This window comes from Euprymna scolopes, chromosome 14 (assembly GCF_053919585.1).
Source record: "Euprymna scolopes isolate OS-2025 chromosome 14, ASM5391958v1, whole genome shotgun sequence".
NCBI classification, from domain to species: Eukaryota; Metazoa; Mollusca; class Cephalopoda; order Sepiida; family Sepiolidae; genus Euprymna; species Euprymna scolopes.
In genome coordinates, this window is record NC_136495.1 from 96,811,175 (window position 1) to 96,826,637 (window position 15,463).

General features: G+C 35.1%; 1 protein-coding gene across 1 annotated transcript in view; it reads left to right on the plus strand.

The window, feature by feature from the left end:
• The window catches only part of LOC145293186 (transmembrane protein 183-like), an 84,260-nt gene that overhangs the window by 43,547 nt on the left and 25,250 nt on the right, over positions 1-15,463 (plus strand). Inside the window, exons 2-3 of the mRNA XM_080139678.1 lie at positions 77-166; positions 11,776-11,895. Coding sequence (XP_079995804.1) covers positions 77-166; positions 11,776-11,895 — 210 coding nt within the window. The remainder of the gene's footprint in view (positions 1-76; positions 167-11,775; positions 11,896-15,463) is intronic.

Consider the following 15,463-nt stretch of genomic DNA (forward strand, 5'->3'; position numbering starts at 1 on the left):
AATTTCTTATAGTAATTTTTTTAGTTTGGAATTTAATTTTTTTCTAAGGGAATCTATTGAATTTTTGCTTTTGCAGATGTTACCCTTGAGGACTTTGCAAATTCTTCTCACAAACACGCTTATTTTAGATTGAAGAAAGGAGCCCTGAATGCAATTCAAAGAGAAGGTAATAATAAATGTTTTTTTCTTTTTTTAAAAAAAAAAGAATGTTTTATGTATCAGATCAGAGAGTAGAATTACCAACTAGATGCTTGTGGGTTCGATTGCTGGCTTGAGATGAGTGCTAGTCTAACTACACTGATAAGTTGTGACATAATCAAACATATTTACATAAAATTTTATGTATCTTTTTCCAGTATTTACTTCAACATTGCTCAATACACAAGTAGAGCGAAGTAATAAGTTTAGAAATATATATGGCAATTAGGCTATACAGAAATTTCCACATTTCATCCTCATGACGATTCGTCAGGCTATATATATATATGATAGCTTCGTTCAGTCTTGACAGACTATGGATACCCACTGTAAGGGTGTCTGCGTGTGAAATTTTTGCCGCAATAGGTGCGCTCGCCAATCACACCTCTCCTGAGTTAACATTGTAAAATACCAGTGGCATGTGGAGGTTCAGGATGACTGGAAACAATGCTGAGATAAGTGGAGAGCACATACAGTATCTAGAATTCATAAATGGTCACCCATCTGGTACTAACCAGGCTCAACGTTGCTTAACTTCAATGATCTGATGAGAACTGATGTGTCAACATGATTATACCATACACACACACACACATATATATGTGTATATATATATATATATATATATATATATACACTCTTTAACCCTTATCCTTGAGTGGCCTCTCGGCCTTGATAAGTGGTGACGTTTATGTAAAAAAAAAAAAAAAATGTGGCAGTTTTAGTCATTTAGAACTGCTTTAAAGCTTAACCGCTCACTCATTTTTCGACAAAATTTCAAACAATTATTACAGTTTATAGATCACCTTCTCAACTATATTGTGAAAAAAATTTTTTAATTTTTGTTCAGTAAAACAAGTTATGATGTTCAAAATCATAAAGAAATGTAAGGAGGTGAGCAACGTTTTTTTTATGACTGGTTTCCATAGCAACCACGTCGCTTCAACGACTAGTGTTGCTACTAATTCACTGCTGTCGTGAAAAGAGAAATAACAAGTAAAACAGACAGAATGAAGAATGAAAGGGAGATAATTGGAGGATTTTATTGAAAGCAGAAAAGTGCCGTACATTGTTATTACATATGTGTATGTTATGTTCTAGAAGTGTAAGCCATGTTTAGTTTCAGAACAGTTTCTGATAGTTCGTTGTTCTAAACAAGTCTTGAGAGGTGACTGGTTTGCAGTAGACAGTTCCACAGAGCAAAAGATTCTTACTGTGTCGAGACGGAAAAAACATGCGAAATTGCTACAGAAAAAGTTTAATATTTATGGAGCAATTCTGGTTTCTGATTGGTTGGTAGCAGAACGTGAATTAATTCGATTCGTCAGTTCCTAGCAGCATCATTTATAAATAGAATCGCCCGACTGTGTGGGATCATACCTCATTATGAATCAAAAATATTGCAACATCCATGCTATTTTTTATAATGGGGAAGTCCCTTGTATTTGTTCTACTCAAAAATAAATATATATATATATATATATTTATATATATTCAATTATGCATAACAAAAATTAGAAATCATTTGGATCTTAAAACTTTAGCATGTAAAAAGACGCCATTTTTAATTGTATTCAAATGTCAAAACAGATATATATGTGTACAGAGAAGAGAAATAAAAGAAATGGAAGGTATTTTTACCTTAAAAAGGGATGGGTATGTGAAAAAGAAGCCATTTCTTAAATTTGATTATGCAGTTTTGTAAAAAAAGAGAAAGAGAAAATGCATACATATAAATAAATATACATAAAAGTAAACATACATGCGATATGTACCCGTTTAAAGAGTTTTTTTTGTTTTGTTTTGTTTGTTTTTTGTTTTTGTTATTAAAACAATGCAAAAAAAATATAGGACATTTTTGAAAAATAAGAGAACTAATGTGAAAAAAAAAAAAAGTCAATTGTAATTTATGCGTGCCTTAAAATAAGCATGCAAAAAGTATTTGTCGAAAAGGAAAATTACAAAGAAGCGTTTTTTTAAAAAAGTGACTTTTTCTCTTTTTTTTTCTTTTTTTTTTTTAAATTTCAGTAAAAGTATAAGTTATGCATTAGTAGATTAGTGTTAATACAAACAAAATGGATACAGTTTAACGTCTTGTCCAGGACTTTTTTTTTTTTTTTTTTTTTTGATATATGGAAATTTATATACATACAGGGCCGTGAAAAAAAAAAATTTATTCAGTCAAATCCCCCAACAAGTTTTGAGGATAAAGTTTTAACTTTATTCTTGTTGCGGGTTTCGTGAATACATCAGCGATATTTTGTTCTGATGATATGTAATTCAAAATAATGGATTCCTTTTTCACCTCGTTTTTTATAAAATGGTATTTTATATCTATATGCTTAGATTTTTGGTTGATTATCGTGTTCTGTGCTAAGACTATACTGGTTTGATTATCACAATTAATTACTATGGGGCTTTTAGTTAATTCTGGCTCTAAAATAGTCTTTAGGATATTTTTAAGGTAGAGTGCTTCCTGGGTCGTGTGTGATCGTGATAAATTCTGCTTCACATGTAGAGAGAGATACAATCTGTTGCTTTTTAGATTTCCATAAAATAATAGGCCCATTTTCTGAGAGTCTGAAACAATATCCAGATATACTTTTTCGATCTTCGTCGTTTCCCCAATCTGAATCTGAAAAGCCTTCTAATTTTAGGGGATTTCTTGATTTTCTAAATACTAACTTCTGTTCTTTAGTTCCTTTTAAATGACGCAGGACTTGTTTAGCTCTGTTTCAATCCTTCGTTGTCGGTCGTGATAATTTTTGTGACAGTTTTGTTACTGTATAGCATATGTCGGGTCTGGTTGCAGTCATTAAATATATAAGACTACCTATAATTTTGCGGTATTGTTTATCATTTATTTCAGATTCCGTGTGTATATTTTTATTAATATCATTTTTGACCGGTGTAAAGCATTTCTTGCACTCTCCCATTCCAAATTTTAATAGTATTTTGTCAATGTATCTCGATTGATTCATCGTAAGAAGTGCTTTGCTTTGAGTAAATTCTATCCTCAAAAACCAGGATATTTTGCCAAGATCGGTCATTTTGAATCTTTTACTTAATTTGTTCTTAACATCGGTTAACATTAGGTCACAATTTGATGCAATTAAAATATCATCGACTCACAAAACCAAAATTAGTAGTTTATCGTCTTTGTGTTGGGTATATAAACAGGGGTCTACAGCGCATTGTCTGAATTGTTGTTTAATAATATAATCATGAAACACTGTATTCCAACACTGAGCACCATATAATGACTTGTCGCCACACACTATTTTTTATTTTTCATTATAAATCCCTCTGGAGGCGTAATATAAATTTCACAGTATATTGGGGCATTCAAATAAGCATTTTTTACATCCATTTGATGGATGTTTAGGTCATATTGCGATGTGATTTGCAGTAAAATTCTGATTGTCGTTGGGTTTGTGGTCGGTGAAAACGTAGAAAAATATTCTATACCGTAAATCTGAGAGTAGCCTTTAGCAACAAATCTAGCTTTGTACTGTTCTATGCCTGATGCTGTAGTCTTTTTTGTAAAGACCCATCTTCTAGAAATAACATGTTTATCTTTTGGGAGAGGCACTACCGTATAGGTATCATTTTCGGTTAAGGCATCTATTTCTTTTTTCATGGCAATTTTCCATTCATCACAATGTTCTGAATTAATTGCTTTGTTAAAGCTTTTTGGTGCATTTTCCATTGAATAGCAATAGTCGATTTGATTATCTTTTATATTGTCAACCACAAAATAATTGGTTCGCCTTCTATTTCTTTTGAGATATCTTTCGCCTTTATCATCATCATCATGGATACTCTTGTCTCCGTCATTTTTATTGTCTTCGTTTATTTTAATTATTTGAGGAAATATAATTTCATCTTCTTTTTATGACAGGATTACGTCTGTAAAATTAAACGTGTCTGTGAATTTTACACATCGGATTCTTTTTATTTTATTTTTCTCTGGAAAAAATACTAAATTGGCTGGACTGTTTTTATCATATCCAAGAAATATACCTCTGTCGGCTTTAATATTCAATTTACTCTTTTTATCTATATATGCGAAGCAAGTTGAACCAAATATATGCATTCTGCTTAAATTTGGGTTTTTACCACAGAAAGATTCATATGGAATTTTAGATAGTTTTGATTTATTGGGGCTAAAGTTTATATTTGCACCTTGTTTAGTGGCAGCTTGTACAGAAAATATATTTTGTTCAAATTTTGGGATTAGAAGAGCATTTTCTTTAGGAAGATTTTAGCATCGCCTCTTTTCAAAACGATATCATTTACTCGACTCCCGTTAGCTAGTTCTACAAAATGATTTTGTGGCTTAAAGTTGGGGTCAGAATTGATAAAATCAGATTCCTTTGTAATCACGTGCTGTGGCCCCACAATCGACAAGAAACTTATTGTTTGTTGAAGCATTGAACGTACACAAAAACAAAAATGTATGTTCGCTAACAGAGCTCTCCACATTTTTAATGGAGTCGCCATTTTGAGTACTGTATCTGCATTAGAAACTCTTGTGATTGGGTCGTCCACAATTATAGCAAATAATTTTTGTACTTTTCTTAGGAGAAAAATTGTTTTTGGCAAAGTTGTGGTTATTATTCCTGGCATGAGTATAATTTAATTTTGGTGTTTTTATGTGTATATTTTAAAATTTCATGATATTTGTAGATTCGTTTTTTTCTGTGATCATTTTTTCAGTTTCCTCGTAACTTCTGAGTGCTACCTTGAATTGGCTAAAAGTCATGGGTTTTTCTTTCTGGGTTATCAGACTGTCACTTATAACTTCACCAGACATTTTTAAAGAATTTGCAGTTGTTTCGGCTCTTATAATATAATCAGTAATAGTTTCAGCTTCCATTCGTTTTAGAGAGGTCAGTTCAGTATATAAAGAAATAATTATGGGTTTTCCTTTCGATAAATAATGCTCTCTCTCTCTCAATATGTTCAATGCTTTGCAGCCATCGTCCAGGGCTTCTCTCATTACTAGTGATAGACTTCGGTCATCTAAACACTGTATTAATTCCGCAAAGACAGTTGCATTCTTTTCAATGAAATTGGGGTCGTTTCTGTTTTCAGGTTGTGTTTGAAGTACTTTGTGTAGCTTTTGGATTTGTAGATAACCTAGAAATTTAACTTGACACAATTCGAATTTTGATTTGGATCCATCGAAATAAAGATGCACGCTGGGCGCATAACCTCCAGAAGTGTAAGCCATGTTTAGTTTCAGAACAGTTTCCGATGGTTCGTTGTTACACACAAGTCCTGAGAGGTGACTGGTTTGCAGTAGACAGTTTCACAGAGCAAAAGATTCTTACTGTGTCGAGACGGAAAAAACATGCGAAATTGCTACAGAAAAGGTTTAATATTTATGGAGCAATTCTGGTTTCTGATTGGTTGGTAGCAGAATGTGAATTAATTCGATTTGTCAGTTCCTCGCAGCATCATTTATAAATAGAATTGCCCGACTGTGTGGGATCATACCCCATTATGAATAAAAAATATTGCAACATGTTTATGGGGACAATAAAATAAGACTGAAATTAAACAAAGAACAGTGAATTTATTGGAAGCCTAGAAAAATCATAGATTATAATAGAAAAATGCGAGCATGAAAAGTAATATGGTTAAGCTTAAACATGGAAAAGTAAAGGACTAGTTGTTAAAACTGGAAAAGAAAAGGACAAGATATTCTAGTGAAAATATTAATAAATTTATAACTTAAAATATTGCAGTATTAAGTTGTTTTTTTAATTCAATTTATAACATTATATAATCAATTCTTAATGCTGTAATATTTTAAGTTATAAATTTGTTAATATCTTTTACTAGAATATCTTGTCCTGTTCTATTATTATTAACTAGCCTGGATGCCCGGCGTTGCCAGGGTGTTTGAAGGTGTGTGTTGAGCAATAATCAAAAAAAAAAAAAGTGGTAGTAGGCAGGCAGGCTCGAACTCATACCGCGAAGGAGGAAAAGAATCTGATAAAACATGTGATGTCTTTACTGTTGTGCCTATCATCAAACCGGAAGTGACAAATGTTTTAAATTAATTGAAAAGAGGGAATGACTTTTGAAAATATCGGCTAAAAAATCGATCCCATCCTGTAGAAAAGTGATCAGTTGAGGGTGAATTAATGTTTATTGTTTAGTCAATTTTATGATATTTGTGTCAGAAGTGTCAAGCTTCAAAACGATCTTGTGAAAATCTGTCGCCTCTGTCAAAAGTTTTAGGCAGACATACATACATACATACATATATACATACATTTAAACAGACAGGTGAGATTTATATTATAGACTAGCGGGGTACCCAGCGTTGCTCGGCTGTTTGGAGGTGTGTATATGGGGGGGGGGTAAAGAACTTCTTAAAAAATTGGAAAACTGTAAAAAAGAGAGCCGTTGAGGATGAAGGAATGAATGTTTTTGCCCAATTTTTCGATATTTGTCGGCCAGAGGTTCGAGCTTTAGAATGATACCTGTCTGGCTAAAATCCGTGGCCTCTGTCAAAAGTTTTTGCGAGACATACAAACACACACACACACATTTTGCATTTTATATATATACTAGCGAGGGGTACCCGGCGTTGCCCGGGTGTTTGGAGGTGTGTGGGAGGGTTAAAAAAAAAAAGTATGTATGAGGATCGAACCCGAACCGTTGAGGCAAATTAAAGTGTGGAAAAAAAAAAAAAAAAACGCACGACATTAACCATTGCCCCACCGCGACATGCTAACGGAAACACGTTTGAATTTATTTAATTACTTGGATTTAGCAGGTGCCCATTTTAATAAGTTAATGAGGTCAAGTTTGACTGCGGGATAGTATTCATTTACTGCTGAACGCCCCCCCCCAAGATGTTATAGGAAAAAGACTAACCCACATGCGGCGAGCGACAAATGTTGAATATTTATCTTCCCGAAATCGAGCAAATTAAATAGACAGGTGAGCTTCGTTGTTAACTGTGAGATATTACAATTTATATGTGATATAAAAAGTTTTAAAAAGTTGTGAAGCGAGCAACCGCTTCTCTGAAAAAAGCCTTTTGTTGGCATACAGAAAAAGCGAACACACATATATACATACATACATACATACATACATTTTCGCTTTCATAAATATAGATTAGCGGGGGTACCCGGCATTGTCCTGGTGTTTGGAGGTGTGTGTGGTGTTAAATACAAAATTAACCGATAGGGGAGGGGGGTAAAAGTTGGTAGGATCGAACACGAAGCCCTGAGGCGAAGTTTGAAAATAAAATCGGCCAGCAAGAATGAGTTACTGAAAGATGTTTGAATTTATTTAAGTGAGAACCAAATTGACATGTGCGCGCATGGAAGTCGTCCAGCGTTACAACAACGACAACAGAATTCAGCAAATGAGGTCAATAACCAGGTTTGTTTGTTATAAGCAAAGTAAAAAAAGAAAACAACGTTAAAACTTAAGCAGGGGAGGGTAATCAAAACATCGAAATAAAAATACAAAAAAACTAACGTAAGGCAAACGAACAATGTTAAATGTAAAAATCGAAAAAACAAGAAAAAACAGAAAAACGAACACATGAAAAATGGCTTAAATAAGCCTGTTTCGATATTAAAATTTTAAAAATCGGTGGGTACCCGGGTGTTTTTGGGTGTGTGGTTGGGGATGGATAAGCGAAGTAAAAAAAAAAAAACAGAAAAACGAACGTTACGTGAAAAATGGCTTAAATAACACTGGTTCAATATTTAAATTTAAAAAATCGAAGAAAAAAAAAAAAGACATCTCACACCAAGATTCAAACTCAAAACATTTAGATAATGAACCAACGCGCTAACCAACTGAGCTAACGAAACGTACATGAAATTTAGTCAGTTCTTCAACTATTTAAAGTAAATCAGGTCATGACGTCATCTAACGCATGCGTAGAACCGGTGGTTGTCACGAGGGGACGGTTTTTGTTGACTCCCCCCCCTGTCGAAAATTGTCAATTTCGGGGTGCAAAATGAACGTTTTTGGCCAATTTTTCAGGCGAAGGATGGAGCTTCAATATGATACCGAGTTTGTGAATTTTCGTTGTGTCTGTCAAAAGTTTTTAACGAACACACATACAAACATACATACATACATTTTCGCTTTTATATATATAGACTAGCGGGGGTACCCGGCTTTGCCCGAGTGTTTAGAGGTGTGTGTGTGTGTGTGTGTGCTCGGACGGGAAGCGGGGTAATCAAAACATAAAAATAAGCGAAGTAAATATTTAAAAAAAAAAATAAATGTTAAAACTTTAAAAAATCGAAAAAAACTAACGTATGAAAAACGCGAATGTGATGGGAAAAGAAAAACGAACATTAAAACTTCTTTAAAAAATCTGAAAAATAACCCCCCCCCCCCAAAAAAAAAACACTGGCTTAAATAACCGTTTCAATATTAAAATGTAAAAAATCGAAAAAAATAGAGGCATCTCAAACCACGATTCGAACTCAAAACCTTTAGATAATGAGGCCACCCTCTAAGCAACTGAGCTAAGACAACATCGACGAAATTGGATAGTTTTTTTAATATTTAAAGTAAATCATGTTCCGACGTCATTTGCGCATGCGTAGAAGCGAACTTGACATGAGAGGACGGTTTTTGCTGACCCCTCCCTGTAGAAAACTGATGATTTTAGGGTGAAGAAATTAATGTTTTTTGGCCAGTGTTTCGATATTTGTCGGGCGAAGGTTGGAACTTTAAAATGATACCGATCTCATGAAAGTCCGTGACCCGTGTCGAAAGTTTTTGTGAGACATACAAACACACATACATACATACCAACACACATTTTCGCTTTTATATATATATAGATAGACTAGCGGGGGGGGGGGTATCCGGCATTGCCCGGGTGTTGAGAGGTGTGCGTGTTGGGCGGGGGGGGGGGAGGAATCAAAACAAAAGAATAAGCGAAGTAAGAACCCAGTTTAAATATTATATATATAAAAAAAACAATGTTAAAACTTCTTTCAAAAAAATCGTTGCCCGGGTGTTTGTGTTGGGGGGGGGTTAAGAAAAAAAGTTTTGGTAAGTAGTTAGGATCGAACCCGAAGCCTTGAGGTGAAGGTGGAAAAGAAAGTGTGCAAAAAACCTAACACGTTACCCGCTCGGCCAACAAAGAGCAACTGAAACACGTTTGAATTTATTTATTTAAGTATTAAAAACTGCAGGGCAGCTTTTGGGTTTGTTTACCCAACTATGGCTGGTTGTTTCCCCAAGATGTTGAGGAGGGGGGGAAACCAGCTCCCGAATGTCCAGATTGAATAGCAATTGTCTGATATAAGGAGTTTGGCCCCACATTGATCAAAGCTGATCCCCGGTGCGATTGCTGGGAACAATTCTTAGCTTTGAATTACTTTCGGTTTTATACAAAAGCTGAACGAACACAAGACGGGCTGAAATAGCAATAATTTTGTAAAAATCGACGTAAATAAATCTAGACGCAATGCATATTCGCAAATCGTACATACTTTGATCTAGGGGCTATACAAACAGTTCTAAGCGATAGTCCCCCCCCCCCCCCAGGCCGTTGGCGAAAAAAGCCTTTTCGAAACCTACAAAAAATGCGCGTGCACATTTGCCTTTTATATATATATAGACTAGTGGGGGGTAACAGGCGTTGCCCGGGTATTTGTAGGTGTGTATGGGGGGGGGGGGTAAGTAATAACCCTGCTTAAATATTATAAAAAAAGACTGTTAAAAAAATCGGAAAAACTAAAACGGAAAAAAAAATGGCATAAATAAACCTGTCGGATCGAACCTGCAATCTTAAGATAACAATGCTGTGTGTATGGGGGTTGGGGGTAAACTGTTGCTCGGGTGTTTAAAGGTGTAAAGAAAAAAAAAATAGTTTTGGTCGGGAGGCGGTATTGAACCCAGAAGCTTTGACGTGGAGGTGGAAACAAAAGCCAACTACTTAACCGTCTCAACCACGAGTGAGAGTAATTGATTAGCGTGTTAAGTTAAGGCTTATAAAGTGAGTGAAAGAGGTTTGATTGACAGGAAAACACTAAATGAGGTCATCGCGGGATCGTTACGATGACGTGGCAGTATTTTTAGTTTTCGCTTCCCCCAGATGATGATGGTGGTGGTGGGGGGGAGCAGCTCCCCATTGTCCAAATCTTATATATATATAGCAATTGTCTGATATAAGGAGAAACTCCACATTGATCAAAAGCTGATTGCTTTCTGGATGTTTCAGTACGAAAGCCGAGAACAATGTTATGTTTGAATTGGTTTCACTTTTTATACGTAAAAGTCGAATCAACACGTGAGAAGCCAAAATAGCAATAATTTTGTAAAAATCACTGTAAATAAATCTAGATGCGACTCGCATTCCCAAATCGTAAATATTATTATCTAGGGGCTATATAAACAGTTCTAAGCGATAGTAACACCCCCCCCCCCCCCGTGACCGTCGTCGAAAAAAGCCTCTTCGAGACATACAAAAAATGCGTGCGCGCATCTAGAATCACAAAGATTGCCGAAGATGCCCAGGAAATTGGCGGAAAACATGGTTCCATCCATAGTCTTGAGTCCTGGAGGGGCACAGGCCATCTACAACTTTGTAGATGCTTTTGTAGCGAAATTCTTTTTTTGGGGTGAGGGTGCTGGTGCCACGCTCAACCTTCCCAGAAGGTATATACAGTGCCTAACCTTCCCAAATGATCACCCATCTGGTATTGGCCAGGCTCAACGTTGCTTAACTTCGGTGATCTGGTGAGAACCGGTATGTCAGTGTGATTGTGCCGTACTGCAAACATGATTACACACCATTAAAGCTGATGTCAAACCGACTTCCAGTCCACAGGTCTATAATGTTCGCCACTGGTCCTAGGCTGCCCAAAACAACCTTTGCCGCTGCTGACCGTTGTGCATGATCTGCATTCATCCGGTATGTTATGTGTTCTGTGAGAAGAGCTGGCTCAACCCATCCTGGATGAATGTTATCAAGTTAACTACTGCTATTAAAAAAATGATCTTTGCTACTACTACTGGCATGGTCATTACTACAACTACTAAAAAGACTAGACGTATCAATAAAAATTCATTTGTTTACATGACAAGCGCTATTCCAGAAATCTGTTAGGATCAAAGGATTCTCCACATAATGTAATAATCTTATAGAGATTAAGATAATAAATGTAAAGAGCTTTCAGAACATTCAATCTTTTAGTACATAAGGATCTGCTAAGGACTTTAAAGCCAGAAATCACTTTCTTTTCTGCAGTTGAAATCATCCAAATGTAATTTTTGAAGAGTCAAAAATGTTTGTTTTTTGTTTTTTTTTAATCAGTAACTATTAATAAAATATTAAAATGGCTGTTTTTGTTACAAAGAAACTGAAATGTATTGTGGTGGATTAAATTTTATAATTTTCTTTATTAAAAATAACATTTTTTAAGTTTTAATTATTAAACACAAACAGTTAATACTGACTATTGCTACATACTATTTGTTTTTGATTAATTATCATTTGTATAAGTGAACTACTTATATATATTTATATATAAAATTACATGTATATACTTGTTTTTTTATTTATAAAAGCTCAACAGCTGCAGAGGTCACCCAGATCACGAAATGTTGCTGACAATTGGTTTGATAAAGATTTAAATGACTTTGATATTGTACAAACAGAAGAGGAAGATGTAGAAGAAAATGAATCTGGTAAGTTTCATATTTGTTTTTAAAACAAAAGGTACTAATATATATTTAGAACCTCTGTTTAAATTCCTGTTATGACTGAAAATTTTTTAAATATGTGGAGAGGAAAGGCAACCATATCATTTCCTATGAAATAATGTGCTTTCATGGGAACATCTTATACATACAAATTATAAATACTGGATAATTTAACTAGACACATTATTATGGATTTTTAAATGGATAAATTAAATAGCCTTAGTAATTATTCCTATCGGAAACTCAACAATCTAATAGATTTAGAAGACAAAATGTGTGTGCATTTGATACTTATGTTTTTTATGAGTCATCACTTATCAAGGCTAAAAATCCCTCAAGAGTAAGGGTTAATGAGATAGATAGATTATCAGTTGAATAATGAATGTAATAAATAAATTCTGATGACTTGTGAGGGTGGTTTATGGCAAGTGTTTATTGGCATTGGATTTGAAGTTGTGACCCTCATTGAAGCAATCTTTTGACAACATGTTCCACAAATAGAAAGTTCTTGGAAAGAAACATTTAAAATTAAGACATCCAGTGGTGAGGCCCATTTGAGGGCTGTGAGAAATTTGGAGTTGCCCCTTAGTTACCATTGCTCCCAGATTCACTTTGGCCCAGAATGGTAATACCTTTTAGGACATTTGGTGCTAACAGATCAGGCTATTTGAAGATACTGGCTTCAAAACAAAAAATGCATCAAACATTACAGGCAACCAGGAACCGCCTGTGAATTTATATTTCCTTGACATTTCTTCCTTTGAAGGAAGCTGATTCAACCCGCATAGGATGAATGCCATACAACAAAACAACAGAAATTCCATTTGATGTTAGGCACATGGAGGAAGAAAGGAAAGTTTTTTAAAGATTTTGCTTTTGTTTTATAGCATATCAGCCATTTTCAGATTTTTTAACGCCGAATCAAATTGGATTTATATTACATTGCTCGTAATTAACCAGAATACATTGCTCATAGAAGGAAATTTCAGTGAAAATGGGCTCCTTATTTGCTATTAATTGGGACACTTCCCTTTTTATAGGGAGTGGGTTTTCTTTCATCTTGGGGAAACAGAACCCATAAACCTACCCTGCAGTGAAAGTTAACTGCGGTATTTCTATTTGACCTCATTAAATTCAAAATCATGCACCTGTCAATTTATGTAAACAAACCCCAAAAAAACTGTCTCGCACTAAGAGTTAACGCGTGATTTCTATGGCTTTATATTAGACTTCATTTTTTAATTCTTAAATAAATTCAAACGTTTTTCTCTTACTCTCTCTTGCTGGCCGAGCTGGTAAACATGTTAGTTTTTTATTTTTCACGCTTTATCTTCCATCTTCACTTCAAGGTTCCTGGTTTGATCCTACCTACCTACCAAAACTTTTTTTGTTTTTTCGGGTTTGAGTCTGTCTTTTTCCTTTGTTCACTGTTTTGCTTTGTTTTTTGTTTTTTTTTAATAATATTAAAACAGGGTCACCCTCTCCTACATACACACCTCCAAACACCCAGGCAATGCCAGGTACCCCCGCTAGTCTATATATATATATAAAAGTTAAAATGTATGTATGTATATATGTTTGTGTGTGTGTTTGTGTGTCCGCTAAAAACTTTCGACAGACACAACGAAAATTCACAAACTCAGTATCATATTGAAGCCCCATCCTCCGCCTGAAAAATTGGCCAAAAACGTTCATTTTTTCACCCCGAAATCGACAATTTTCGACGGGGTGGGGGTCAACAAAAACGGTCCTCTCGTGACGACGACTGGTTCTACGCATGCGTCAGATGGCGTCATGACCTGATTTACTTTAAATAGTTGAAGAACTGACTAAATTTCATGTACGTCGCGTTAGTTCAGTTGGTTAGCGCGTTGGTTCGTTATCTAAACGTTTTGAGTTCGAATCGTGGTGTGATATGTTTTTTTTTTGTTTTTTTTTTTCGATTTTCTAAATTTAAATATTAAACCAGTGTTATTTAAGCCATTTTTCACGTAAGGTTCGTTTTTCTGTTTTTATTTTTACTTTGCTTATTCTTAGCGACACCCAAAAACACCCGGGTACCCACCAATTTTTTTAATTTTAATATCGAAACAGGCTTATTTAAGCCATTTTTCACATGTTTTTTTTTTTTTCGGGGGGGGGGAGGTTTAACGTTCGTTTTTCTGTTTTCTTTTTTGTTTTTTCGATTTTTACATTTAACATCGTTCGTTTGCCTTACGTTAGTCTTTTTTGTGTTTTTTTTTCGATGTTTTGATCCCCCTCCCGCTTAAGTTTTAACATTCGTTTTTATGTTTTCTTTTTTTACTTCGCTTATAACAAACAAACCTGGTCATTGACCTCATTTGCTGAATAGCTATTGCTGTCGTCGTCGTAACGCTCTACGACTTCCGTGCGGGCACCTATCAATTTGGTTCTTACTTAAATAAATTCAAACATTTTTCAGTAACTCACTCTGGCTGGCCGAACGGTTCATGTTTTTTTCACATTTTATTTTCAAACTTCGCCTCAGGGCTTCGGGTTCGATCCTACCAACTTTTACCCCCCCCCCCCGGTTTCTTTTTTATTTAACAGCACACACACCTCCAAACACCCGGGCAACGCTGGGTACCCCTGCTAGTATAATGTAAATCTCACCTGTCTGTTTAAATATATTTATGTATGTTTGTATGTCTGCCTAAAAGTTTCAACAGAGGTGACGGATTTTCACGAGATCGGTATCATTTTGAAGCTTGACATCTCAGGCAACAAATATTGAAAAATTGACCAAAAAACATTAATTCCCTTCACCTTCAACGGAGCAGTTTTCCACAAGGAGGCGTCGATTTTTTTGCAAGCCATTTTTGCAAGTCATTTGTATCAGTTGGATTGACTTTGCCTAATGTTAACGTTCCAAACTTCCTGTCTCGTCATGGAATAGGGGTAAAACGTCAGGTTTTCTTTCACTTTTCTGCCTTCACGTTACGTGTTCGAGCCTGCCTGCCTACTACCACATTTTTTTTTTTTTTGCTCAATACCTCCAAACACCTGGGCAATGCTAGTATAATATAAATCTTATATGTTACTTTCTACATATTACATTGTCGGATAAAGCCTCTTCATTGTGTGTGCATGCATCCTGTTCAGAATAGATAGGTGTTGAATTGTGGTGATGCACAGTTGTGGTGATGTGTCCAGGTAACACTGTGTACTTAACAATTAATAACTTTTGAGTTGACAAAACCATGGCACAATCGACTGAATTGGTATTTCATGATTTGAAAGATACTAATCTTCCATTTTAGCTTAAACATTGAAAAATATTGAGTTCTTTCTAACAGCATTACCAGTTAGTAGCTATCTATCACCTTTACTCAGAGCATTACTAGTCTGTCCAACCCAACAATCAAAACTTAACTCTCCTGATGACTAGCAAATACTCCATTTTTTTTTTTTTTTGCCTCTAAATCGAGCTGAATGATATGGACCTTGATAATGTGTTTACAGTTATCTTGGATCCAAAGCTAAGGTGCCTCTTGAGATTCTGGGCAAAACTAAAGGAAAGAGTGTAATTTCA